This window comes from Trichosurus vulpecula, chromosome 7, assembly GCF_011100635.1.
Source record: "Trichosurus vulpecula isolate mTriVul1 chromosome 7, mTriVul1.pri, whole genome shotgun sequence".
NCBI classification, from domain to species: domain Eukaryota; kingdom Metazoa; phylum Chordata; class Mammalia; order Diprotodontia; family Phalangeridae; genus Trichosurus; species Trichosurus vulpecula.
This window is the reverse complement of record NC_050579.1, coordinates 8,898,885-8,925,821: the sequence shown is the minus strand read 5'-3', so window position 1 is coordinate 8,925,821 and position 26,937 is coordinate 8,898,885. Positions and strand designations below refer to the sequence as shown.

The 26,937-nt window shown below is 42.3% G+C and overlaps 1 protein-coding gene across 1 annotated transcript in view; it reads right to left on the bottom strand.

The window, feature by feature from the left end:
- The window catches only part of LOC118856505 (UDP-glucuronosyltransferase 1A3-like), a 38,657-nt gene extending 13,245 nt beyond the window's left edge, over positions 1-25,412 (bottom strand). The window contains exons 1-4 of the mRNA XM_036766820.1: positions 25,330-25,412; positions 23,661-23,736; positions 18,973-19,845; positions 726-857 (exon numbers count right to left, since the gene is read on the bottom strand). Coding sequence (XP_036622715.1) covers positions 726-857; positions 18,973-19,845; positions 23,661-23,736; positions 25,330-25,412 — 1,164 coding nt within the window. The remainder of the gene's footprint in view (positions 1-725; positions 858-18,972; positions 19,846-23,660; positions 23,737-25,329) is intronic.
- Between the last annotated feature and the right edge of the window lie 1,525 nt (positions 25,413-26,937).

Genomic DNA, 26,937 nt, shown 5'->3' with positions numbered 1-26,937 from the left:
ACCATCTTGGCCCCGCCCCCCCAGGGTTTTCTCATCTATAAAATGAGAGAGTTGGGCAGGAGGCCTCTAAAACTGGAGTGATGACTCTGGGGACAATATTCCACCCTTAAATTGAGTAGTCATACAACATAAATGGTCAAAAGTGTTTTGAAAGTGCATGAGAATAACTTGGAGGACTTAGGGGTGGCATGTGGTGGGTAGTGAGTACTGGATTGAGAGTCAGGAGAATTAAAGGCTAATCCTAACTCTGTTATTTACTACCTGTGGGACAGTGGTCAGGTCCTTCATCTCTCCGGGCTTAAGTTTTTTTTTTTTTCATTTGTAAAATGGGGGAGTGTTGGTTTTGATGACCTCTAAGGTTGACCTTACAGGTTCAAGTCTAGACTTCTATGATGCTGTTCAGATACTTAATCCATTAAACAGGTGCCACCATTTCCAATCAGATATTTTTATTAAATAGTCAACTTTTTAGTCTTATTCAAAATATATCTAAGAAAAACAAATATCCAATAAAAGCTGTTCTTTTAAAATGCATTTGTAAGGAGGATAGTTAAGTGAGCTTTGGCTACACTTAGTGGAACTTGACTGGGAGGTGGAGGAAGAGAGCCTGGCAGTGAAACTCCAAACCCTATGTCCTAGTAAAGACAACCCATTTGGGTCCTGGAGGACAGGGATTATTAGACTTTGTCTAGTGACATAAAAGAGTAGCATCATATTGTGCTTACTGTCTGAGGTATTGTGCCCAAAGCTTCAGCAATTTCCATGGCTTTAGTGATTGGGATATCTAAGACCAAAGAGCCCAGGGAGAAGACCACAATTCCATGTTCCCCAGAAGCATTCACATGGGTTTCAAATTCCTAAAAAAGAAAAACAAAACACCTAATTTAGTGAATATCATACAATCTGTGCACAATACCTTTCTCTGAGCCCAGAAAAAGCCTGGTTCTGAAAAAGAAAAAAAGCAACCTAACATAGTTAAAGAGACAGCAGACTGAGAAAAGATGAAATTGCAGTTAGTAAAAACCTGATAGATGCCACCTCCTCCCACAATGACTGAATAAACTACCCATAAGCCAAGCATTCCCTTCTACCCTTTTGTTTGCTTTTTTAATGCTGGATGCAGGATGAATACCAGGATGAAGAGAAACCTGTCAATCATGCCCGGGAGAATGAGTCTGAACTACTAGAAGTGTTTTGCCTTGAGAAGGCTGGGGAGCAAGAGAGAGGAACAGGAATAATAGTTATCTTCAAATACTGAAAGGAGAAGGATTTCTCTTGCTCTTGTTGCCCCAAGAACCAATAAATTAATGAAGAAGCACTTCATAAGCAGTCACCTCATGACAGGTGCCATCTTGGGTCCTAGGAATGCAAAGAAGCAGTCTCTGGCCCCAAGGAACTCAGATTAAACTAGAATGGAAGGGGAAGTTTCCATGTATGTGGAGTACTGGAGTTGTTGACTGAGGGCTTAGGTTTCAAATCCTGCTTTCCACATACGAGGTTTGTCGTGGACAAGTGACTAACATATTTGCATTTCAGACACCTCATATCTAGTAGTTATAGCAGCAACAGTAATTGTTATGATGATAGCTAGTATTTACACTTTGCTTACTATGTGCCAGGCACTGTGCTAAGTGAGGTAGAGTGAGGGGGTTTGACTCAGTGAGCTATTCAGTATCATCTTCCTTAAAAGTTCCTGCAATACCAGAAAATAGAGGATCTGAGCCCAAATGTTGGCTGGAAAACAAGGACTTGCTTAAGCTCTCCCCCAAATCCCTCCAAACACTTGTAAAAATGGCTCTGAACAAATTCTAGAGCTACAGGACCCAGTAAATAACAGAGGGAAACAAGTCTTCAGCTCAGGATGGCCTGGATGGTCACTGGGAAAGATCTCATGTCCTCTTCACTGCATCTGCTGAAGGACTGCATGCATACTAATCCAATCACTGCCATCCGGTGGAACCACAATCAGTTTGCTCCCCTCTGCAAACACCAAGCAAGAAATTCAAAGGAGTAGGACATATTGAGGTTTCAGTCCTCCAGACATATCTCTGCAGTGGGGAGAAAAACCCAGGGATGCAGGGATCTCCAACCAAATTTCCCCGGGTGAAGACACCTGGAATGAATTCATGGACACAAGCATTCTTTAAGTCAAGGAGGCAAAGATTTATTATGCTTTTTCAGCAGGCAAGAGTTCTTAGGGAACCTGCACATTTAGTATCTAATGTGTAGGCATATCACCCAGAGTTCTCTAGGCCCAAAGGGGGTTACTAAGTGTGGGGTCTTTACTGTGAAAGGTCAGTAAGTTCACTGTCAGGGATAAAGGGAATAGTTTCTTGTCCAGTGTTTTGTGAGACAAAATACTATGACAAGGATACATGTTAGAAAGGTCAGTGAATAGTAAATATGGTTATGACTCAGTGTATAGTCAATTACCAACATCCAGAAATTAATCTGTAATTGGGCATAGTTGCTTATTGAGGAAGAAGCAGAGATAAGTTGGGTCATGCCACCCTTTGTCTAGAGAGAGACAGCCTGAGAGAGAATATGTTTTGAGAACTAGTTGTGTTTATGAGAACTGGATGTATTTTGGAATTGGGGTTCAGGCACAAGCACCCAAGCAGAGGCTGTCAGAATTTAGGTTCAAAGCACAAGCACCTCATCATCTCCACTTAATCGACATTACCTATTACGTTGGAAATACATTGTCCATTACTTCTGCTTCTGCCTACTCCACTTACAGAAACTGATTTAAGTTAATATTTAATTAGGAAGCCAAACAATCAGTTTAAGAGAATGAGTAATTTGCAGGGTAGAACTTAAAGATTACTCAAGAGTGGGGATTTCCTGGGTCAAAAAATATTGTGTAGTTCGGGGATGTTCATAGTTCCCCCATTTTGGAAGCCTAGGGTGATAATGAGGCTAAGCACACCAGGATGATTATAAGCAATTTAATAATAACTTAGAACATGCATGTTCTGGGGTGGCCAGCCAGATGTATGGAGGATCTCTACAAAGACCACAGAAAAGCCCAGTGGCAGTTATTGAAGTAAGATGAAGGAAGAGGCATTATAGATTGTGTCATTGGAGTTTGTCCAATACTTTGGCTTCTTGCTTAGTATTGGGCTTGAGTCCCAGAGTTCAGGAGCCAGACTCGTGCTGTTGGTAAATGCCCAGACACACAAGGTCATGTACTGATCAGTGTGATCTCACTTGGCTTTCACCAATAGGGACCACATAAATATTATCTGAAGCTCCTTCCCCTGAGATTATCAGATATGGAAAAGTTGTTGTGGCCTCTGGCTTGCAAGGTTCAGTAACTCATCAACATGGGAACTCCCTCCATCAGGGCAAATCACAGCCCTCCCAAACATTCTCTTAGTGATGTCTGTCCCTACTCTCCCAGAAATATTCCAGAGAAGATCCAGTTAATGCACACCTGGTGCAGAAGTTCTAGAGTCAGAATTTGAATCCAGGTCTATCCCAGCAACCTAGAACAGTAATTATACTAATCATGCACCAAAGGAAAATCTGAATGTGTGTGGGGTGGGGGGTGAGAGGTGGAGTGGGGTTGGTATCATCTAAGGTCCCTTTTAGTTTTACTGATTTGGCTTTGAGATCACCTCCAATTTATCCCATATCTATTTTGCTTGTACATAGTTGTTTGTCTTCCCCATGGAAGCTCCTTGAGGGCAGGGGCTATTGTTGTTGTCTTTCCATGTATCCTCAGTGCTTAGGGTAGTGCCTGGAATATAGTAAGTGCTTAATAAATTCTTGCTCACTGACTTACTGACTACATAGGGACAAGTGGGTGTCTGGAGGGGTATAACTGAAACCACATTTGGAAGAGAATACTTTAAAAACTGTAAAACACAATAACATCATTAATTCATCTAATTAACACAGTAAAGAGGCTTGTAAGATAGGGAGTACTTTCCTAGGCAGGGCTATAATGCTGGGAAATGAGCACAATGGTGTGCACCAGTGATGGGCAGATCTTGGACAGCAGAGGGTAGGAAAGTCATGACAACAGGGTGGTCCTCACCTATTGGCCCTGTGTTTCTCTTTGTGAGAGGTCAAAGGATGGGAGCTGTTTGAATTTTCCTCTGGTGGGAACCTGACCTAGGTGGCTGAAGAGAGCTATGAATATTATGAAAGACAGAAAAGTGCCTTGGTGAAGTTCCTTAGGAAGATGAGGAGACAGTGTGGCACAGTGGAGACAACACTTACCCTGGAGACAGAGACCTGGAGTTTGAGTTCAGGCTCTGCCATCTACTACCTGTAAATAGACTTTGGGCAATCAACTTTTTCTTCATGTAGCCAACAGAAATTAGCTAAAACAAAAAGCAAACATTGTGTAACGGAGAAAAGTTAGAATCCTTTCCTAGAAGAATAAGGGCATGGAAAGGATGGTCATTATCACTACTGCTATTTACCATAGTGGCAGAAATGTTAGTTATAGCAAGAAGACAAGAAAAAGAAATTGGGGGAATTAGCTTGGGCAAAGAGGAAAGAAATTTATCACTTTTGTGGATGACATGATGATGTACTTAGAGAACCCTAACGAGTCAACAAAAAATAATTGAAATAGTAAAAAAATCAGCAAGGTTTTGAGCATATTTAAAATAGATTAAGGTAAATCATTATTCAGCATTATTGAAAATCCAGCAGGCACAGTTAAAAAAGGAAAATTCTCTAAAATAACTACAGAAACTATAAAATATTTGGGAGTGTGTGAATCTAACTATAAAACCCTCTTTGAAGAAGTACAGGCTTAAATAATTAGAGAAACATAGGTTGAGCTAATGTAATAAAATGGTAATACTACCTAAATTAATTTACTTATTCCATGTTGTATTGATCAAACTCCCAAAAGAATATTTTGTAGAGTTAGAGGGAATAACAAAATTCACTTGAAGGAATGAAAGGTCAAGAATCTTAAATTTAATAATGAAGAAAGGAGGTCTAACTGTACAAGATCTCAAACTATACTACAAAGTAGTGATCATCAGAACAATTTGGCACTGATTCCCCCAAACAGAGCTTGAAAAGTGAAACAAGTTAAGTATACAACGTACAGAATCAAACAGTAATATAAGGTCTGATAAACCCAATAACTCTAGTTGTGAGAAGACCTGTTGGGAAAACTGTATAGCAGTCCGGCAGAAATTAGGTTTAGACTAAGACTTTACAGCATACACCAAGAGAAACTCCAATTGGATATATGATCTGCAAATGGAAGGCCATAAATATCATAAATAAATTAAAGGAACAAAGAAGAAATTACCTTTCAGATACATGGATGTGGAAATAATTCATAGTTAAAGTGATAGAAAAGATTACAGAAGACAAACTGGGTAATTTAGAGTAGAGAAAATTAATACATTCTAATCTGTTGAGATTAATTTCTTCAAATAGCTCAGCACAATCTCTTTCAATTATTTCTTTGTGGCAAGAACATTTGGCATAGGAATGCCAAAGGATCAGCTTTGGTGGGGACTTCCAAAGTTATCCAGTACAATGAGTACCTGACCAAGTATACTGTCTATACCTTTCCCAGCAATTTGCCACAATTGCTGAAGCTAGATTTCTCCTTGGATTAGCCCCTACTTCCTGTTTATTTAATACAAGTCAACAGTATTTATTGAGCTCTCCCTCCATGCCCAGCACTGAGCCATGTACTAATGGAAAAATGTGGGCTGCCCAGAACCTGCTCCATATGCTCATCTGGGTCAACTATTTACACCTCTACATCACACCATTCACAACTTAGTAATGATCCATCAGCTCTGACCCACCCCTCACATTATAATACAATTACAGCTAACATAGATGTAATTCTCTGAATTTCACAAAACAATTTTCATTCCCTGTCTCATTTGATCCTCACACACAACCCCATGACATGGGTAAAACCTATATGATGCAGAAAGCAGCATGGTACAGTGGGAAGCGTTTACTATATTTGGAGTAGGAGTCTAAGGCTCAAATACAACATTTTCTACACATTACCTTGTGATGTTTAAAATCAATTTGCAATTTTTACTTTTCATGTAGCAAGTATTTTAATTGATCTGTTCTATTTACTAACCCCACATTAAGTGAATTTAAAAAAATAAAATAAAACTCTCAATGCATAGATGCACAGTCCAGGCAAAACAAATTCTTACGCTCACCATGTCTGAAAAGTATGAATCCTTCTGCCTTTTATGTTCTTGACCTCTCTGTGGCAGGAGGAAAGAGAAATATTTCATCTTTTTTCTTTTGGACTTGTTTTTCGTCATTGTGTTGATGAGTGTCTCAAAAGCCTTTCAAAGTTTTTCCTTAGTGATGTTACTACATTATATAAAGCCTTCTCCTAATTCTGTTCACTTCACTCTGCATTAGTCCATAGAGGTCTTCCCACTTACCTCTGAAATTGTTCATTTCATCATTTATTATGGCAATCCTATTCCATTACATTCACGTATCACTATTTGTTTACTTGTTCCCAGTGGTAGGTGCCTGGTACAAGCAGACTCCACCCCAGCCTTGGCCATTCCACACTAAAAAGACATCCTCTTAATTTCCAATTTGGGGCCACCATGAAAAGGACTGCTCTAAAGATTTTTGTAGATATCAACTGTTTTCCTCTTTCTTCAATTTCTTTGGAATATGGGCCTGGTAATGTTATAGATGGGTCAAGAGGTCTGCACAATTTGGTAACTTTCTGGATATGGTGCTTTCCAGAATGTATGGTCCAATTCACGGCTTTGCCAACACTGCAGTAGCATGCCTGTTTTCCCACAAACTCCAACATTTGTAAGCTTCTCCCCTTTGTCATCTTTGTCATCTGGAGAGTGGGAATAAAAATGTTAGAGATGTTTGAGTTTACATTTCTCTAATAATGAATGATTTAAAGAATTTTTATATGATTGTTGATTATTTAGATTTCTTCCTTTGAAAATTGCCTGTTCATATCCTTTAGGGACTAGTTTCTAATCTTATTAATTTTAAATCAGGTCCTCATACAGCTTTGATTTGACACCTTTTTCAGAGAAACTTGTTGCAAAGATTTTTTTCTATTACCTCTTCCCTTATCATGTTTACTATATTGGGTTTTTTAGTGGAAACATTTAATTTTCTATAATCTAAATTTTCCAGTTTGCCTTCTGTCATCTTAATGCGCTTAATTTAATGCACTTAATGCACAAAAGAGGAGTACACCAATTCATCAATCAAGTCAGAAAATTTATCCTGGGGGGGGTGGGGGTGGGGAATAGCATATGAGAACAATGGGGATGGAGGAGAACAATGGACCATGATTCTTGTCTTTGTTCCACCATTAACTAGCTTTGAGCACCTGGACAGATCATTGTCCTTCTCTAAGACTTGGTTGGCTGATGTGTAAGATACCAATGATTGTATCTGGTGACCTGTCAGGACTATTGCAAGAACCAAAGGAGATGATAACTAAGTATGAGTGCTTTGAAAATGAAAAAGCAGGACACGTGTGACATATTATTGCAGAAAATGCTAACAATCCAATAAAGCTACTCAAGGTCAGACTGACACATGCCATACTACGCTGGCACAGCAGTGGCACAGACAGGGCATCTCCTCTTCTGCTTCCATCCCTTTGTACAGTATGCGCTCTGTGCCTGGATTTCTTTTTCTCTTTACCTACACATCTTAGACTACCCTGCTCACCCTTAGTTGAAGTTTCAGCTTAAATTCTACCTCATTGGATTCCCCTCATTAATTCTTAGAGCCACTCATCATTCCCACGCTGAAAATTATACTGTATTTCTTTTTTCTTTTCTATAAGTATCCTGTGAATATGCTGTATCTACTGAGAAGGCTATAAGCTTTCTGAGGTCAGCGACTCTCTCCTTTTTATATTGGTACCTTGAGTGCCCAATAAAGGATTGGGCTTTTACTTGGCACTGGAAAAAAATACTTGATTGATTGAGAAGCTCAAAAGAAATGGAGTCTGCCACAAGCTCCCGAAGCCTCATGACTACGCTCGGGGTTCCCCCCAAGCCCCAGGCCTCTGCCTAAGCAAAGGGCCTGATCTCGCGGACAATGTATGGGGCGGGAGCCGAACAAGATGGTGAATGACTCCGTTTATTATTTCAGCAAGCAGCACATTTATACCTTTAATGACGTAGGTACACTCTTTGGTTATGTGGGTGAAGGACAGGTAAAACTATACACCTGGAGACTAGGACCGCCCTGACTCCGCCTACTCTCCTCCCCTTCTCTTCCCGCACTACCCAAAGCTCCCTGCGGGCAGGCAGTCCAGGCAAAGACCGGAAACTCCATGTGGTCAGGCAGCCGGAAGTTCCACATGCTCTGCCAGAGAGCTGGAAGTTCCAAGTGGTCAGGCAGGTCCGACCTGGAATCGCTAGGGAGGCAACAAAGGCGAGACCCCTCCTCCTGGCTCCACCCACATCCCAAAGCCCTGAGTTTATCTCAGCAGGCCCCTGGGCCTGGAGGTCCGAGGAGGACAGGGCTTGGCTCTAACTCTGCCCGTAACATCTCCCCCTTTTCTGTTTAGCAACAAGAGTCAACGGGTACCGACTCAATGACTGTATACAGGGCCCCAAAAAACATACTCATCACTAAAGGAGTACAACGTAGCAAAAAAGGCAAAGCCCCCACAATGGCCATAGTCTCTAAGACATGACTAAGCCAATTGAGGGTTAAAAGGATCTTAATATGACTCAAAGTTGTCTATAACACTGTCAGGTTGTAAATTCTCATGTACTACCCCTCCTTCCTCAATGGCCAATTGTAACACCTGGGTAATTTCTGCTGTAATGTTCTGACTATGAAATAAGGCTTAAACATAACATTCATTATCCTAAGGACACAAGGTAGAGAAAAACTTATTTTGACCTAACAAAAACATAAGGTACTGTATGGAAAATAGTCAAGAATACATTAGGAAATGGGTAAATGTTTTGAAAATACTAATAATTTTTGAAACTATCAATAATCAATAATTGTTCTGCTACTTCAATACTCCACTCAATTACGCATACTCCCCTTTTTTGTCTTTGCTGACACCTCACCACTACAGGTACATCCCAATTTTTCCTTTAACTATCCCCTAGTAAATAAACATTGGGAAGATTGAATGACACATTGATAAATCAAAGGGGGCAGTCCCCTTTGTAAATACAGATACATAGACCCAAAAGGAAAAGCAATGATGTAATTGTCCCTTTAAGATTCAAAGAGTCTTTTCCCGTATAGCTGTCCAGCAGGGAGCATCAAGTCTTCTGGTCCTTGGCATCTGCTCCAATCATCTCCAGCAGAGGCTTCTTCTTCTTTTCTTCTTGAAGGAACCAGCTTTCTGTCCATTCGCCTACAAGAGTAATCTCAGCAGAATTTTAAGTTACCATTTCTAATCCTTATAACCCTGATCATTTTACAAATTTAAAATTGGAACCTTGACCAATTGTTCTATTTAAGAAATTCACATCAGAACCCAAATTCTTATACTTTACATTACTCATCATTAATTTTCCCACCAGAGGGATGAAACACCAGTACATACATAAATACATTAAATAACCAATTTTTAACACAGTACATATTAATGTCATAAACTTTTGTCATGCCATGTTTCTTTGATGGCAGTTAGAGGATAATACACAAACCATTCTTCTTACATTACTAATTGTAACAAAGGTTTAGACAAGCTTAATATTAACCAAATAGCAAAATAATATTATCACAAGCCCTTGACCTAAATTGTCTCTATACTGTTACTGAGAGAAAACCTAACTTATGCCTATACAAAAACACTGATCCCAGTCCTATATAATCTAAGATGTTCCATAATTAATATTAATAGACTTTCACTGTGCTTACAAAACCTTCTGATTAATAGAAATTTGCCACCAAGAGTAGGGACACAAAGTAAGGGGACGATATATTCCCCAGCTTCCTGTCAACTCCAGGCAGAGGCCATGTTAAACTGCAAGCTGCATTGAGTCAGGCTTAGACTGCCAGGTTTCAATTGAGGCATCAGGACAAAACAGTCCCACCTCAGCACAGGCTGAACAGTTGCCCTCTCAACCCTGCCAAGAAATCATACCTGCAGCTCATGCTTGCCCTCTCACAGGGCTGCTGGCATCTTGGGTCAGCCTTCCTTGATACTCACACCTGGAGTTAGACTCAGAAAGACAGTCAGTTAACAGTCCCATAAAGTCTTTGAATGGCAAGATTGAATGAATATAATCTCACATTGCTTCAGGAACATCCTTAAAACTAGCTCTAAATAGCTTGTATGCACTTTCTCCCTTGCACATAAAATCTTCCCCTAAAGATCATAAATTACTGCTCTAACACATTTGCATCAGTTTCTCTTCAATCTTCCTATTCTTCTCTAATTATGCCTGATCTGAAAGAATTGAGCCATATAACTTTATCTTTATGTTTTAGATGATGGAATGAATTCAAATCCACATTTAACTTTTTCCCATTAATACAGAAATATTCTACAACTTCTCTTTTGTCAATACCTGCTTATTTCTGATTACAGAGATCTGCCATAAAAAAGTATCATATCATCTCACCCAGAACTTGGATAACTCAAAGAAAACTGCAACCAATTAGGTTACAGGTGGAAATTCAGCAGGCCTTCTGAAAATCATACAAAAAGAGTTTACAGATTGTTTTAAAAACAATTTAAAATTCATCGTGATATAAACAGGGATGGTCACTAAACTTTCATGAAGAAAAATTATTTAGAGAGCTTTAAAATGAGATGTGTCTCCTACTTAAAGCAAAATAACCTTTAAACATTTGGATTCATTCACAAATTAGACCATAAACCTCCAGATTAACATAAATACAGCTTTAGATGATACAGGTTTGAAAATCACACTCCTATATTTTCAAAGTATTATAACAACTGAATTCTTTGTTATTGCAGAATTTCTAAAAAACTTTTTCATAGGAATTGTTGATCCTGTGACTTCTGGTATTTCTATATTAATACATTAATATAGAAATACATGCATAACATATATTAATGCATTAATATCTTAAATATACTTTATTAGGAATATTTGCCTGGCCATGAATGAACTTATAAGAGAAAAGAAAAAACTTTATTTGCACCCCGCTTTCTCCAAGCTTCATCTTATGCATTCCAATCCCTGACTCTAATTCTTCTGCTTTTACAAAAAGGGTTTGAATTAACAAAAAACCTAAGAAATTTGAAAGAGGTGAGCCACTTCCTTTTAAGCAAAAGGAGCAAGCTAAAACAATTTCAGTTGCTGAGCAGAACTGGCAAAGGTGAGTTAAAAAAGGAACTCAGGATTATCCATGATAAAAATCTCAGCCACAGGTAAATTACCTTGGGCTGGGAAGAAGTCCCATTGAAAAAGAAAAGAACCTGCTTATGTTAATTTCCCAGGCGGGGAGCTTCCAGGACCAACAGTAAAATTTTTAACATTTTTAACACAGTCGTACCTTACATAGACAGAGCTTAATGAATCAAAATCTTTCTGATAGTAAATACCCAGAGATACAATAAAACCTTTCATCATTAACTACAGGTTACAAATTTCTTTTAGTTTCAGCTCCTAAGGTGGAGTGGGGGGAGGGGTTGGCCCCCAAGCACATGGACCCCAAGGCCACATGGACTGCTTCTATCCCCACAAACTCCTCCATACCAGTCTCTCTCACCTTCCCAAACTTTTACCTTAACTTTTTTTTTCTTTTCTTTTTACCCTCTGTATCTCCAATTACAATCTTTCTTTCCCAAACTACCTTGAACATTTCAAGCAAATAAATTACACACTCACCCAGCTTTCCCTTTCCCCAGCTGGCTTACTTTTCACCTTAAAACTTAAAGATTAAAATGAGCAACAGCTTAAAACTTTTTGGAAGAGAGAACTTTGAACTTGCCAGTCAAAGGTGAGTAGGACTCTGGAAAAAAGAGAATCCAGTGGTACCTTGTCCCCTCTCCTTGTACTGGAAGACTCAAAGTGTCTCTTTATAAGAGATTCACGCATTTTCCGAATTTGCCTTAGTGCCAAATGGTATAAAAATTCTGACTTTATCTTAAGCCAAATTAGAACACATTTCCACTTAAATTTTAAGGGAAAAGTTCCCGCTTTCTTTCTTTTCTCTCTTCAGATCCTTCAAACTGGCCACATTTGAAGAAATGAAGTGAAAAAGAAAGAGCATTATTTTCCAGCACTTTTCCAAAACTACTTTTTTCTCTCTCTTTCTCTCTCCCCTGCCCCACCCGCTGCTTCAAAGAGCCTGGGGTCAGGAAGGGAGAGAAAGAGATAAGGAAGATTACAGGGTGGCTGATTACACTCACACAGAAGACGCAGACAGAGACACAGAGACACAGAGACAGAGACACAGAGGATTTTTTGAATCCTATACACAAAAGTTCTTGGCCCTCTGATGTAACAGAGGCCAGGTGCCATGCTTTGCTGGGGTTGTGGAGACCCTGCTTTTAAAATAATCTGGGGCAAATCCCCGTTGGTCTCTTCCAGTTGTTTAGGAGATATTTTTCCTTTGCTAGCTTCTTCCGAACTTTCCTGTAATGTATTTTAAGTTCCCAAATGCACGGATTGAATTTGTGTAGAGGAGTTGGGGGAGGGGCCGAAGGAGACTTCATTCTTTCCTCCGGATCACAGTCTAAGTTGCCTTTTTCTGGTATCTTGTCCTTTAAATCTGCCAAGTTTGCAAGTCCCTCCTCTTGCTCTGTTCCAATAGCCCCAAAAGTCTGTAAAACTTGTTTTGAGGAACTTCAGTGCCTGCAGCTGCTGCTGTGATGTGATGCCCCTAACTTTTCTCAAATAAATCATGCATCCTTGCTTCTTGCTAAGCTTGTGAAGTATTCTACGGAATGTCTCTAAGTCCTTAGAGCCTGTGAAGGATGCACACTGCCCCATGATAAGAAGATAGACCTCCTACCTCATCAGCTTTGTTGAGTTGTGGTTATGAAGCTGAGTTGTCCGCGGAGACGAGAAGATAAAGCGTTTCTCGCTGAGTTGAACCTGGACCAAGGCTGTGCGTGCACATGAAGTCTTCCCCCCTGACCATCTCCTTCTTGTTCCCCGAAGGAGGCACCTTGGGTACCGCGGGAACACACAGGCGTGGCCAAATCTGTGTCTCCGCCCCACGTTGGGCGCCACTTGTCACGAGCTCCCCGAAGCCTCGTGACTACGCTCGGGGTTCCCCCCAAGCCCCAGGCCTCTGCCTAAGCAAAGGGCCTGATCTCGCGGACAATGTATGGGGCGGGAGCCGAACAAGATGGTGAATGACTCCGTTTATTATTTCAGCAAGCAGCACATTTATACCTTTAATGACGTAGGTACACTCTTTGGTTATGTGGGTGAAGGACAGGTAAAACTATGCACTTGGGGACTAGGACCGCCCTGACTCCGCCTACTCTCCTCCCCTTCTCTTCCCGCACTACCCAAAGCTCCCTGCGGGCAGGCAGTCCAGGCAAAGACCGGAAACTCCATGTGGTCAGGCAGCCGGAAGTTCCACATGCTCTGCCAGAGAGCTGGAAGTTCCAAGTGTTCAGGCAGGTCCGACCTGGAATCGCTAGGGAGGCAACAAAGGCGAGACCCCTCCTCCTGGCTCCACCCACATCCCAAAGCCCTGAGTTTATCTCAGCAGGCCCCTGGGCCTGGAGGTCCGAGGAGGACAGGGCTTGGCTCTAACTCTGCCCGTAACAGGAGTCCATTTGCTTAAATACCCACCAGAGACAATAACTTTTTATAAACACAGTTTACCACATTGGGCATGACTGGCTTGGGATACTTTTTAACAAAGTTGCTTTTCAACAGCCAAATTGATCCATATCTCAGAAGGTCCACAATGGTAAACTCTTTGTTAAGGAGTTCAGAAGCAGGATGCTTATATAGAGAATAGACAAAGTCACAGAGAAAGGTCTGGGCTACAGTGAACAACATGTTTCAAGCACTGCCCAAAAGTCATCTGATATGTGTTGCCAGAGAAGTTTCTTGGGATATAAGAGGAGGGATAGGGGACCCTAGTGCTGACAAAGTCAAGACTACATGGCATTCTGGGCCCAAAGTAGGCATCAGGCAGAGAGAGGTACTGGGCTACGATTGGGCCACAGGGAAGGAACGGATTAGTGAAGACACCATCAAAGGACAGGTCTTCAAGGCAGGTCATCCACTCCTTATTATAGACCAAGTGGGAACAGGCAGTAAAAATCCAAGCTATTTTTCATCCTCTCTATTGTTCCAAACAGTCTACCAGACTGTGAACTTCCAGAAGGGATCATTTTTAAGCCATTGAAAGCTGGCCGCCAGATCCTCTTTCTGGAAGGGCACTGGATACTGTCTGAGCTCATGAAATGTGGCTTCTTAGATGACAGCAGTCATTTCAGGGGCAACTACTATAGTTTCATGTCCTCCAACCCACAGCTCCTGAAGAGCCCCATGGATACTTAGCCAGTGGCTGCCATCCACTGGAATCACCAGCAAAGTTGTGCCTCCGCCCCGGCCCCCACCATCCCCAAGCAGAGTATCCAAAGAGTCCCCAAGTGCTGGAATATTGAGCAGACATCTCTCCCTCAGTTTACCATTTGCTACAAGCTACTTCTCTCTAGACCAAAGAACTTTGATCTGTAATTCTCTGTCTTACCTCCAACTGATCTGTACAGCAAGTTAATATTTAGCCCAGACCCACAGCTGCCCTTAATGATAAAAATAAATTACAAAGAATAAGGCATTTACTTTTAGAAGCTAGAGTGGTAAAGGTGCTGGGGATTCTAAGTGCCCTCCCATGCAAAGCAAGCCAAAGACGAAGGGCATACTGTGCCACAGCTTTCTACCACCACACTGCCATAGATTTTCTCAATGTATGAACTTATCCATGTAGATATTCTTCCCCAACAACAGCGATCACAACACATTCACACACTCACATTACAAACTCTTCTTGCTGTGTTGTTCTTTGAATGTCCTGGATACTCAAGCAGCCTTTTCTTGTCCCGTCAGTAATGATCTGTCCAATCCCATTATTGTGTTCATGGGTGGGAGCTTCCCCCCCTCCTTTCTGCATATTGCTCACACTTATCTATCTCTCTAACTGAATATAAGGTCTTTGAGGGCACAAATTATTTCCCTTTTGTATTTGCAGCCCCAGCACCTAGCAAAGATCCTAGCATGGAATAACTACCAAATAAATGCTTGGTAATGGAGCTACTTGGGTGAAAATGAGAGTCTTTGAGGACAGGGCCTATTTGGGTTTTGTCTTTATATTCCCACACATAGCACAGTAGCTGGCACATAGTAAGTGCTTTATAGATCTGTATATAGCTTTTACGTAGTGATTTACGAATATTTAGCCCACTACCCCCATTGGAGTTAAACCTCCCTGACAGCAGGGACTTTTGACTTTTCTTTGTATCCCCAGTGCTTAGCACAATGCCTGGTAGACAACAGGAGCTTAATAAATGATTATTGATCGGTTGAATTGAATTGAATTGAATCATCCATGCTTCTGAGTTGGTGATTTTCCTTGGGGACAGGGAAGGGGGAGGGGCTACAACATCTTAACTAAATAAAAATCCTACAGTCCTCCTGATACCTGGGAAACAAGGGGAAAGTGCCCATGTGATCAAAACAATGCCAACAGCTATCTCGCTGTAGCGAAAACTTTGGACCTTTCCCATTGTTGCATGGAACAAGCTTATTTAGCAATCCCAAGAGAAAATCCATACTATGTGGTTCAGAAGTTAAGAAGACTTTCTGACCAGTGACAAATGTCAAGAAGGTTCATGTGCTGGTGGCATAGGGTGAAGGTGGAGCAAACACAAATACACACAAACCTCCGCTGTGATGACCCTCCAGCCTCTGAGGCCTTTCAGGCTTGTCATTCAATGAGCCTTCAGAAGTAGATGGATGAACCATGAAGGGGAGTTGTTAGGAAATGACATTTGGAAAATATCCAACAAGCCAATGACACAAGCTATTGGGAATAATGGCCACTGGGTCCCTTTCTGAATGAAGAAGCTTCCCCATCAATTTCCATGAGACAAGGAGCCCAGTGCAGCTGTCCAGGGCGTGGCCTCCCTCCCCCACAGCCTGATGGGATAGGACAGAGCAGTCTTCATCACTATCCATCGCTGCCAGGTCTCTCTGGTAGAACCTTGGCTTTCCTGGCATCTCTTGGGTCTCAGTTCACACATCACCTGCTTCAGGAGGCTTTCCTCTGCTCCCCAGCTATGAATTCCTCTCCTCTCCCATTACCTTCCATCCATTTTTGTACACCCTGAACGTGCCTTGGTATTTGCACACTGTCTTCTCCCATTAGAATGTCTGCTTATAAAGGGCAGGTATGGTTTTTTATGTGTGTCCCAGAGTCCAGAACAGTGCCTGGCAGATAAACTGCTGTTTATACTGGCCTGTCACTCGATGCCTCGGTACCAGGAACAATCATCTAAGGCTAAAAGTAAAGGAGGAATTGCTGACTGTTTAGGTGAATTCTCCACAACTGATTAAAGAAAAGCCTCTCATGGAGGTCATGGAATGATAACACATTCGTTGTTTAATCATTTCCCTCTGGCTGCCACCAGATGGCTGCCACCGGCTCCCAGGACTCATCTAACAAGAGGCTGGGGGCTGGGATGGATGCACTTGGGCTGTAGGGCTAGACCTGGGGTAAGCGGTCAAGGTTGGCCAATTACTAGCTTGGGCAAATCTTTTCACCTATCTCAGCCTCAATTTCCATTTCTGCAAGTGGAGACAATTATCATGCCCACCTCCCATAATGTTGAGAGGATCCAGTATCTCTGTTTCTGTCTCTTTCTGTCTCTCTGTCTCTTTCTCCTCTCTCTTACACACACAGACACACAGACACACACACACACACACACATAAACACACACCCCTCCACTGTAATGACCTCCCAGGCTCTGTTGCTTTTCATGTGGTTTAGGCATGTCACTCAATGGGCCTTCAGAGGTAGATGGAAGAACTATGAATGGGGTTTGCAATGAAATTTGTAAAGTGTTTCTCCACCAAATCAATGAAATGAGACAATGGGAATAATAACCACCGGGTCCCTTTCTGAATGAAGAGAATTCCCCAGCAGTCTTCATGAGTCGAGGAGTCCAGTGCAGCTGTCAGGGGCTGGCCTCCCTCCCCCACAGCCTGATGTGATGGGACAGAGCAGTCTTCATCCACTATTGCCAGGTAGGTCTCTCCGGTAGGACCTTGTCTTTCCTGGCATCCCTTAGGTCTCACTTCACACTTCACCTGCTTCAGGAGACTTTGCTCTGGCCCCCAGCTATGAATTCTTCCTCTCTTCCATTACCTTCCATACACTGCATACATCCTGAATATACCTCATTATTTGCACACTGTCTTCTCCCAATAGAGTGTCTCTTCCAAAGGGGAGTGGTCATTTTTTTCCTTCCTATATATACTAGAGCCTAGCATGTAGGAGGCAGTTTATAATGGCCTGTTACTCAATGCCTCACTGCCTGAAACATTCATCTAAGGCTAAGAGTGAAGGACAAATTGCCAACTTCTTAGGAAGAGGGAGTTCCCACCCCAAAGAAATCTGGAAAATGGATTTAAAAAAAGAAACCTTTTATTAGGGTCATGGAATGAGAAGAATTTCATTCTTTAATCATTTCTCTCTGGCCATGACATAGCTGCCACTATGTCCTGTGTATTCCAAAGGTTAAAATGTGTCAGATCCTACCTGCTTACATAGCATAAAGAGAAGATGACATGGTCATAGGAACCAATTGTCTCCTTCCTGTCCTGTCTGCTAAAACTGAAATTAATGCCTTCTTGGTCAGAAACTAGACTTAATTTGCAATGCTTTGGGTCAGAGGAAGACTTCCATCCTCCTCTTCCCGACTGCAAGGCCACCTCTCTATTTTCTGTAGCACACTGCCTCTCTCTCTCTTAAGTCATTTCTCCACAAGTGTTTACTGAATTGATTTGAGATTTGCAATTTAAACACAAATAAGTCAACATACCCCAATTTTTGACTCCTCTTCACCCAAACCCTTCCATCTCTGTTGATGGCACCCCCAGCTTGCCAGTCACCTGGATTCATTACCTTGGGTCAGGTCTTTCCTCTCCTTCACCCTCAATCTCCAGTCAGGTCCCATACCTTGTTAAGTATATGTTCACATTGTCTTGCCTTTTCTCCACTCACAGAGCCTCTGGGCTAGTCAAGGCTCTCTTCACCTGGCACTCTGTCCACTGTGCTATCTTGCTGCCCTCAGTACTATGGGTTCATAGACTGAGAACTTGAAGAGACCTTAGAAGTCACTGAGGCCAGGCTCATTTTTCAGATGATGAAACTGATGCCCAGAGAGTGGCATTTCTGTCCAGTAAGTGACTTCCCCAGCATCACAAAGTAAGGAAATTGTTTGAATCCAAGTCTTCCCGAGTTCAGGTCCAGTTTCTATCCACCAAACCACATTGCCTTTCAATTTAGAAATGAGAGGAGGGACTAGATGGTTTCTGAAATCTCTTAAATCTATGAGCCTGTGAGCCCATGACAAACACTCAAAACACTCATTGAAGAAGCCCAAGCCTCTGTACTACATCTTCTTCATTTGACTAAAAAGTAAAATAAACTGTTAAAAAGTTGGACTCCTTTATCCATACAGCTGGTCAATGCTTGAACCAGGTCTGCTAATTTCTAAGGACCTGAAATACTGGAGAACTAGAGATAATAAGAACAGAAAGAAATCATGACAAAAAGTGTTTGCAAACAAAATCCTTCACCCAGATCCCTCTGCCTCAAGCCAACCCACCCCCACCCCCGGTTCTGCTTATTTCACAGAAATTTCACAAAACTTGTAAGGTAATCTTCTTCTGGGCATACCCTGGGGCACCAAAAGTTTGGGGACTAATTAAAAATGTAGCCAGATTTGCTCCTTGAAACAAGATATTCTAATTAAGCCATTTGCAGGCACCTGCAATGTTGGCTAGCACATCACATACCAACCTGAGTGAGCTGCTTGGCACTGGCACAGTTGATGCCCCCAATGAAGACCATGTTTGGCATGATGGGTTTAGGGTAATCCATCACAAAGTCTGTCCTCACCAGCCACACAGATCCATGGCTCAGTACATCCACTATATTCACATCTCTCTGAAGGATTTCTGAATCCAGCCTTGTAAAAGGTGAATGTAACATATGGCACACTCCCTTCTGGAACAAAGAGTATAGAATGTTCTTTACCCTCTGTAGGAATGTCATCCGGTCTGTGTTTTCTGTGCCCAGTCTGGGGATATAGGAAGGTGGGTCAGGGCACTGAGTGCTTTCGGCATCTAAATCACATGGGAGTCCTCGCAAGAAGTAAACAGCTGGAACAAACAGATACTGTGCCACTACTGCTCCACAGGGAGAAAAAGGAGCAGTTAAAATGGCATCATAGTGGGCCTCTTCCAGGGACTTCATCAGGTCCTTGTTATAGAATAACTCCTTACAAAAACCAACGTTAATTTCACTGGCATTCTTCATGACTGTAATCATATCAAAAAGTCTCTTCAGGAAAGGTTCTTGGTGAAAGATCTTATGGAAATTATTGCGCATCATCTCATGGAAAAGGTCCTTGCTCAAAGTTACTGGAAAGGTCTTCAAAATGTAGGACTCTTCTTGCCTGATATGCAAGAACACCTCCGGTGCCAGTACGACACTTTGATGGCTTCTCAGACTGAGCTCCTGGACCACTTCACGCATGCTGAGCCAATGGCTGCCATCGAAGGGGATCACCAGCAGCTTCTCCCCTTTGGCAAAGCCCAGGAAGATAACACAGAGAGCCAGCCCCACCAGAGGCCAGGGCCAAGGTTGGAGCCATCTCTGTTGTGGCCATCTCTGCAATGTTCAGGATCCCTCAGAAAGAGCAGTGTCTGTAAGCTCCCCTCTGTTCCCTCTCACAACCTGGCAGTTTTGGCAGCCCTGTGCTTCATATTTATCTGGTCATGGAAGCAATAAATTTCATGAGGCAAAAGGTAATTGAAAGAGAGATTGGACTTTTGGTTTTTCACATATATGATTGGTTGACTTCCTTAGCTTAATGTTTAAAAGAAATGTCAATATCTCTCCCTCTCCTTTGTTCTCTCCTTCTCTGTAACAAAAATGTATTTAAGTGCCTTGACAGCAATTGTACATCAGAATCAAAGTATCCCAAGAATTGTGGAAGAAGGGGATTTAAAAGTCATCTTATCCAACTTCCCCACTGTACAGAAGAGCAAACTGAGGCCAAGAGAAGGGAAAAAACTAGCCCATGAAATTGGCTGTCCACTCTCTTGCCAAGTTTCTTCTCCTCCCTTTTCTGCCCATTTCCCATTAGCCAGTTGTCTGCACCACGTTGAATTTGCTCCTCCTGACTTCTTACTCTCTTATGATGTCGTTTCTGTTCCCATCTGACATGCCTTTTCTGCTCCATTGGACACTGCTGTCCTCCGCTTCTTTGTTGGATTTTTCTCTCCATTTTTTGCACCCTCTGATTCTCCTCCTTCTCCTCTAGTTTCCTCTTTGGATTTCTCTGTGTTTCATTCTTGGAAGAACCCAAGGCTTCTCCAGCCATCTGACATTCACTTTTAAAGTCCTAAGGGAATAGATCCCCTCTCCTTTCTCAGAACTCTTTATAACCTGCTCTCCCTAGTCTACAGTATGTTTCAGATCATACCTGCCTAGGTGCAATAAATAGAAGATGACCTGGTCAAATGACCCAAGTGTCTCCTACCCTTCCTGTCTGCTCATACTAACATTTCTGCCTTACTGGGCAGAAACAGGCCCCGATGTGTAATTCATTGGATGAGAGAAAGACTTGAACCCTCAACTTCCTCATGCCAAGGCCTCCACTCTACCATCTTTGCCATGCTGCCTCTCTGAAGTGATTATTCTAGAAGTGTTTGCTCAATTGAATTGGCAGTGTAATTGAAACATATATCAGTCTGTTTTCCCCAACTTCCCACTCCTCTTCATCCAAACCCTTCCATTTCTGTTGATGGCACTGGCACCCTTTTAGTCACTTGGAGTCACAACCTTGGATAGGGTCTTTTTTCTTCTTCATTACCTGTCTCTGGTCATTTCCCATGACTTTGAATCCATGTTCATATCATCTGTCATTTATTTTGCCTTTTCTCCACTCACAGAATCTCTAACCTAATCAAGGATCTTATCACCTGCCCTTTTTGGGAAGATCTTGAGCTTGTTAACCAATGTCCCACTAAAGTTATGTCATCCAGAACCACTCCCCTCCAATAGTCCAGATGTGGTCTGATAGGGCAGGAGAGAACAGAACCATCCCTCCCCTAGTCTTAAGCCTCCTCCTTCTCCCAACAGAACCTAAGGAAGATCATTTGCATGAGCTTTCTGGCCTGTCCCACTGTTGCCTTTAGTAAAAAGATGTGAAGTTGAGTCAATAAAAGAGAAGATGAACCTCTCTTCTTCTCCTTGTTCCTTGGTTCCTGGGGTGCCATGCTCCGGCCCCTCCAGATGCTCTGCAGGATAAGATGCTGAGGCCCCAAGGATACACAAGTAGCAGAATGTATATTCAAACTCGGATCTCCTGTCTCTCAATTTACCTCTCCTTCTCTTATTCCATGTCACAATAAACATGATTGATACGTGTATGATAATAATATGTTGTCTATATTATGATAATATATCGTAGAATACATTGTTTATGTGTTGCTAGGTGTGTTGATGACTGTTCACACCCCCGCCCCACTCTCTCACATTCTCTGTCTCTGTCTCTCTCCCTCTCTCTCTCTCTCTCTCTCTCTCTCTCTCTCTTTCTCTCTCTTGCACACACACACACACACACACACACACACACACACACACGCATACGCGCGCGCACACACACACACACACACACACACAAACACGCACCTGCTGCGTGATGACTGTCCAACCTCTGTGCTATCACATGGTTCAAAAATGTTGCTCAATGGTCCTTCAGAAGTAGGTGGAAGAACCATGAAGAGAATTTGTTAGGAAATGTCATTTGGAAAGTGTTTGTCTAATGAGTCAAAGAGAGGAGCCCTTGGGAATAATGACCACCCGGTCCCTTACTGAATGGAGAGGACTCCCTATCAGTTTCCATGAGTCAAGGAGCCTAGTGCAGCTGTCCAGGGGATGGTCTCAGTCTCCCACTGCCTGATGGGATAGTGTAGATCAGAGTCTTCATCACTAGTGCTTGGCAGGTCTCTCTGGTAGAACCTCAGTTCACACTTCATCTGCTTTAGGAGGCTATCCTCTGGCCCCCAGCTATGAATTCTTCCTCTTTCCCATCACCTTCCATCCATTGCATACATCCTGAATGTGTCTCATTATTTGCACACTGTCTTTTCCCATCAGAATGTCTGATTCTAAAGGGCAGGAATGTTTTTTGCTGTGTGTACCAGAGCCCAGCACAGTGTCTTTCATGTAGGAAGCAGTTCATAATGCCCTGTAACTTAGTGCCTCAGTGCCTGAAACAGATATCAAAGTCTAAGACTAAAGGAGGAACTGCCAACTGTTTAGATGGAGAGAGTTCCCATCACAGAGAAGTCTCTAATAGTGATAAAAAACAACAACCAAGAGACCTTTCATCAGGGTCATGGGATGATAAGAAGTTCATTGGTCAATCTTTTGCCTCAGGTCAGAGGTGGCTCCCATCAGCTCCCAGGTCTCATTTAGCCAAAGGCTGCAGTGGGGTGCACTTGGGCCAGGGGATGGAACCTGGGTCAGGAGGCCAAGGTTGGACAATTACCACCTTGGGCAAATATTTTCAACTCTCTCAGCCTCAGTTTCCACTTGTACAAATGGAGATAATTATAACACCCACCACACATAATGTCGTGAGGATCCAATGAGATAATGTATATGAAGTGCCTTGTGGTGCAAGCTATTTATTATTGTCATAGTTGCTCTCTCACCAGGCCTGGTGAGGAAGTATTCCAGCATGATGGAGATTGGTGAATGTTAGAGATAAAGGCAACACCAGGGAAGAACATGGTCTAGCAGTTTGGGTGGATATCATAATTTGAAAACAAAACTGGAGCTTTTACTCTAAACACACAAAGGAGATTGGGGTCCTTAGCTTTAAACTAATAACGGTGCTCTCTTCCCAAAGCTGAAGTCAGGCAGACCCAGATAGCAATTTACCAACTGAATGTCCATCTGACTTAAGGTCATAGGCCTTCAGAACTGGGTGAGAGGTAAGAAGGTCATTGAGTCTTACAGCCTCAATTTACAGAAGAGGAAATGTGAACAATCCTGTCAGGGTGACTTAGTGGAAGAGTTATGACTCAACCCCAAGCTTTGCTCCTGCTTGTACCAAATGACCTCCACCCCTGGTTCCAGACTCCTGTGAGCCTTTTGGCCTGAGCCCAGTGGAGCTGGGTTGGCATGACTGAGTCTGCTCAATATAGTTCAGATCTGTTTAAAAGCTACATCCTGGGATTAAGGATGTCTTCTTCAACTGTGCTAAATGTTAGGTATATGAAGAAAGTCAAAATATAACCCCTGCCCTCAATGAGCTCATGGTCTAGTAGGGGAGATGATGTACAAACAACTATGCACAAAAAAGACAAGATACGTTAGAAACAACCAGCAGATGGAAGGCAGTAAGCTGAAGCAGGAGGGCAGCCTTGCATGGAGTGGGTCAGTGAGGAGGAAGTCAGGAAATAAGGCACCTTGTTGGAGGAAGAGCAGAATGTCTTATATCTCTGGGTTGAAGAGTCATGGTGAGGGGTATAAGGTGTAAGGCAGCTGCAAAGGGGAAGGGAGGACACAGGTGAGAAAGGTCTTTGAAGACCAGAAGATTTTTATTTGATCCTGGAATAGGGAGCCTCTGGGCTTTACTGCATGATGATTGTGGTGCTGGTGGTATGGTCTCACCTGCCTTTTATGGAGATTAGCTTGAAAGCTGAGAAAAGGATGGAGGAGAGACTTGTGACAAGGAGTGCAACAATTAGCCTATGGCAAGTGTTCAGGGGTAAAGTTAGGTGCGGAAGGCCTACCGCAGGGTGAGGACGATGTCGGGGAAAGAAGAAGGGGAGCAATACTAGCAAGGCAATATAGGAGGAAAAAAATTACAGATACAAAATTAATATGACTTATCATAAGTCATATTGAATGGAGGGGGGGTGAAAGAGAGTGAGCAATCAAGGATAACACTTGAGCTATGAGCCTGGGGACTGGGAGGACGTTAGTGCCCTTGAGAGTAACAAGAAAGTCAGGAGGACAGAATGGTTTGGAGAGAGAGAGGGGGTTCAGTTTGAGACATCCTGACTTGAGGATGTCTGTAAGCCATCCAGTTTGATATGTCAAACAGGCAGTAAGAAATGTGAGACTAGACATCAGAATAGAGGTTTAGGTTGGATAATCTGAGAATCATCAGCATGGAGATAACATTTGGAACCATGGGAAATGATGAGATCATGAGGTGAAATAGAATAGGAGAAGAGGTCTCTGGACAGAGATTCATGGTAAATGGGCATGACCTGGACAGTGACCCAGCAAAGAGATTGAGAAAGAGCACTCAGGTGGGGAGGACAATTGGAGAACAGGATCATGAAAATCAAGAAAGAGAGAAGGAAGGAAGAGAAGGTGACTGGTGATGTCCAAGACTGCTGAGAGATCAAGAAGGATGAGGACAGAGAAAAGGTCATAGGATTTGGCCATTATGAGATCATTGATAACTTTGGAGAGGGCAGTTTGTGTTGAAAGATCCACCGAGGATCCAGACTGCAGAGTTCAGAAAAGAGTGAGAGAAAGTAGGTCGAGACTCATGTTATGGATGACCTTAAATTTAGCCACAAGAAATTCAGAGAGACAAAGGACAATGGTCCACAAGGATAGATAGACCAAATGAGGATATATTGAAGGAGGGGGGGAGATGGGCATGTTTGTAGGCAATAAGGAAATAGCCAATAGCCAGGGAGATCCTGGAGAAAACAAAATGAAAGGGGATCTCTTGTGCAAGCAGAGTGGTCATACTTGGCAAAGTAAATTCACTTGTCTAAGGGCACATAGCTAGACAGTAGCAGATCCCGGACTAGAACAAGGTCTCCTGATTTCGTATTGCTCAAAAGACTTGGGTAGTAAAACCAATGAAAAAAACTAAGAAATCACTGGAAAAAGCTGTTTGGAGGCAAACTATTCCCATCTCGATCATCACCTCTACTTTGTCTCTATAGAGCTTATAATGATTTTCTGGGACCACACTGGATAATCTTACCTTTGGGGGCTAATTAAGTATATGGTCATGTTTTCTCTTAAAAAAGAAGATGCTTGAATTAGCCCACTGGATGGTATCTGCAATGTTGGCTAACACATCACATACCAACCTGAGAGAGTTACTTGGTACTGGCACAGTTGATGCCCCCCGTGAAGGCCAAGTTTGGCAAGATTGTTTTAGGGTAATCCATCACAAAGTCTGCCATCACTAGCCACACAGATCCATGGCTCAGAACATCCACTATACTCATGTCTCTCTGAAGGCAATCATATACTATTCCATGTTACGGGGCAAAGGGTATAGAATGTTCTTTATCCGCTATAGGAATGTCATCTGCTCTATGTTTTCTGCAGTTGATTATTTTCTGTTCCTATATGTGTGGATGGCTGTTCGCCCCACCCCCAACACACACGTTTTCTCACATACTCTCTCTCTGTTTCTCTCTCTCTCTCTCTCTCTCTCTCTCTCTCTCTCTCTCATGCACACACGCACACACACACACACACACACACACACACACACACACACACACATCTTCATATCTACACCACCTATGTGTTCCCATATGCACAAGGTTTGACAAGTGCTGCAGGGGCTACTCCTAATGGAGGGAATATTTTTTCCTTCTAAATTATTGCCCTAATCCTTCTGCATAAACACTGTGATAACAATAATCTCTGCACCTTCCCAGGTAAGTCATTTCCTTATTTCACTTTAGGCAAGGTTGTGGGTAAAGTCCACCTACAACAGATAAAAGCTTAGGAGGAGGAGAGTTGGCAGCTTTCCAGGGTCCTGGCCACAGCCTAGACCCTACAACTCTCCCTGCATTTTTGCCCTGTAGGGCAACACATTCAGAATTGCTTGCAAAGCCCAGGTGGTAAACTAGAAAGTGTAAATCCCTGAATATTGGAGAGAGCATTTGCCTCTTCGACAAATTCTTCTCTTTATTAAGATTCAGCTAAATCCTAATGCTCCTTCATTTACTGCTCTCCACATGAATTCAGACTGTGATATCATGGGACCTGAAAGCAACCCTAGAGCAAGTGTAGTCCAGACTTTCACAAACTAATTTGATATGTAACATTTGGGGTTCAAATATGTCAGCAGAAGCTCCAACGTTGATCCAGGAGAAGGAAGAGTCTGTCTCAGTATAATGCTCTTTCGAAGGTAATCACCATGAAGGCAAGATCTGTGTATCTTCAATACCTTGTTTGGAGAAATCTTTGTTGAATTGCTGAATGGACACTTTAAATTCTTTCATGTTTAGTTTTTAAGGGGGAAATGGAAATAATTTTGACTGAAAAAAGAAAATGTTCATCATTTGTCTTACCAACAGCGAACAAGACACGCCACAGAGTATAAGTTTTAAATGGAGAATTTATTAGCCAGCGTCCATCCCAGGGCATTAGCAGCCCAAATCAGAATGGCCAAGAGTAGGGGTGAAGGAGACATATTCATACAGAAAAATCCAGGTGCAGTGGTTAATTATTTCTTGAAACTTACATATGTTATTTTAGCAGACTCGGCAAGCCTGTGTCATTTCACTTTTATGGCCATGATACAAGAAGAGGAACTTCCTTAATGGAATAGATTGTAAATCCAACAAATTAGATAGTTGTCAAAGTGTCAACTGAAATTACAACCCAGGATCTCTGTGTCCAATTTGCCATTAACATTCCACAACATGGTATATGTTCATAAAATATAAGGATAAGGAAAAGTCATATAAT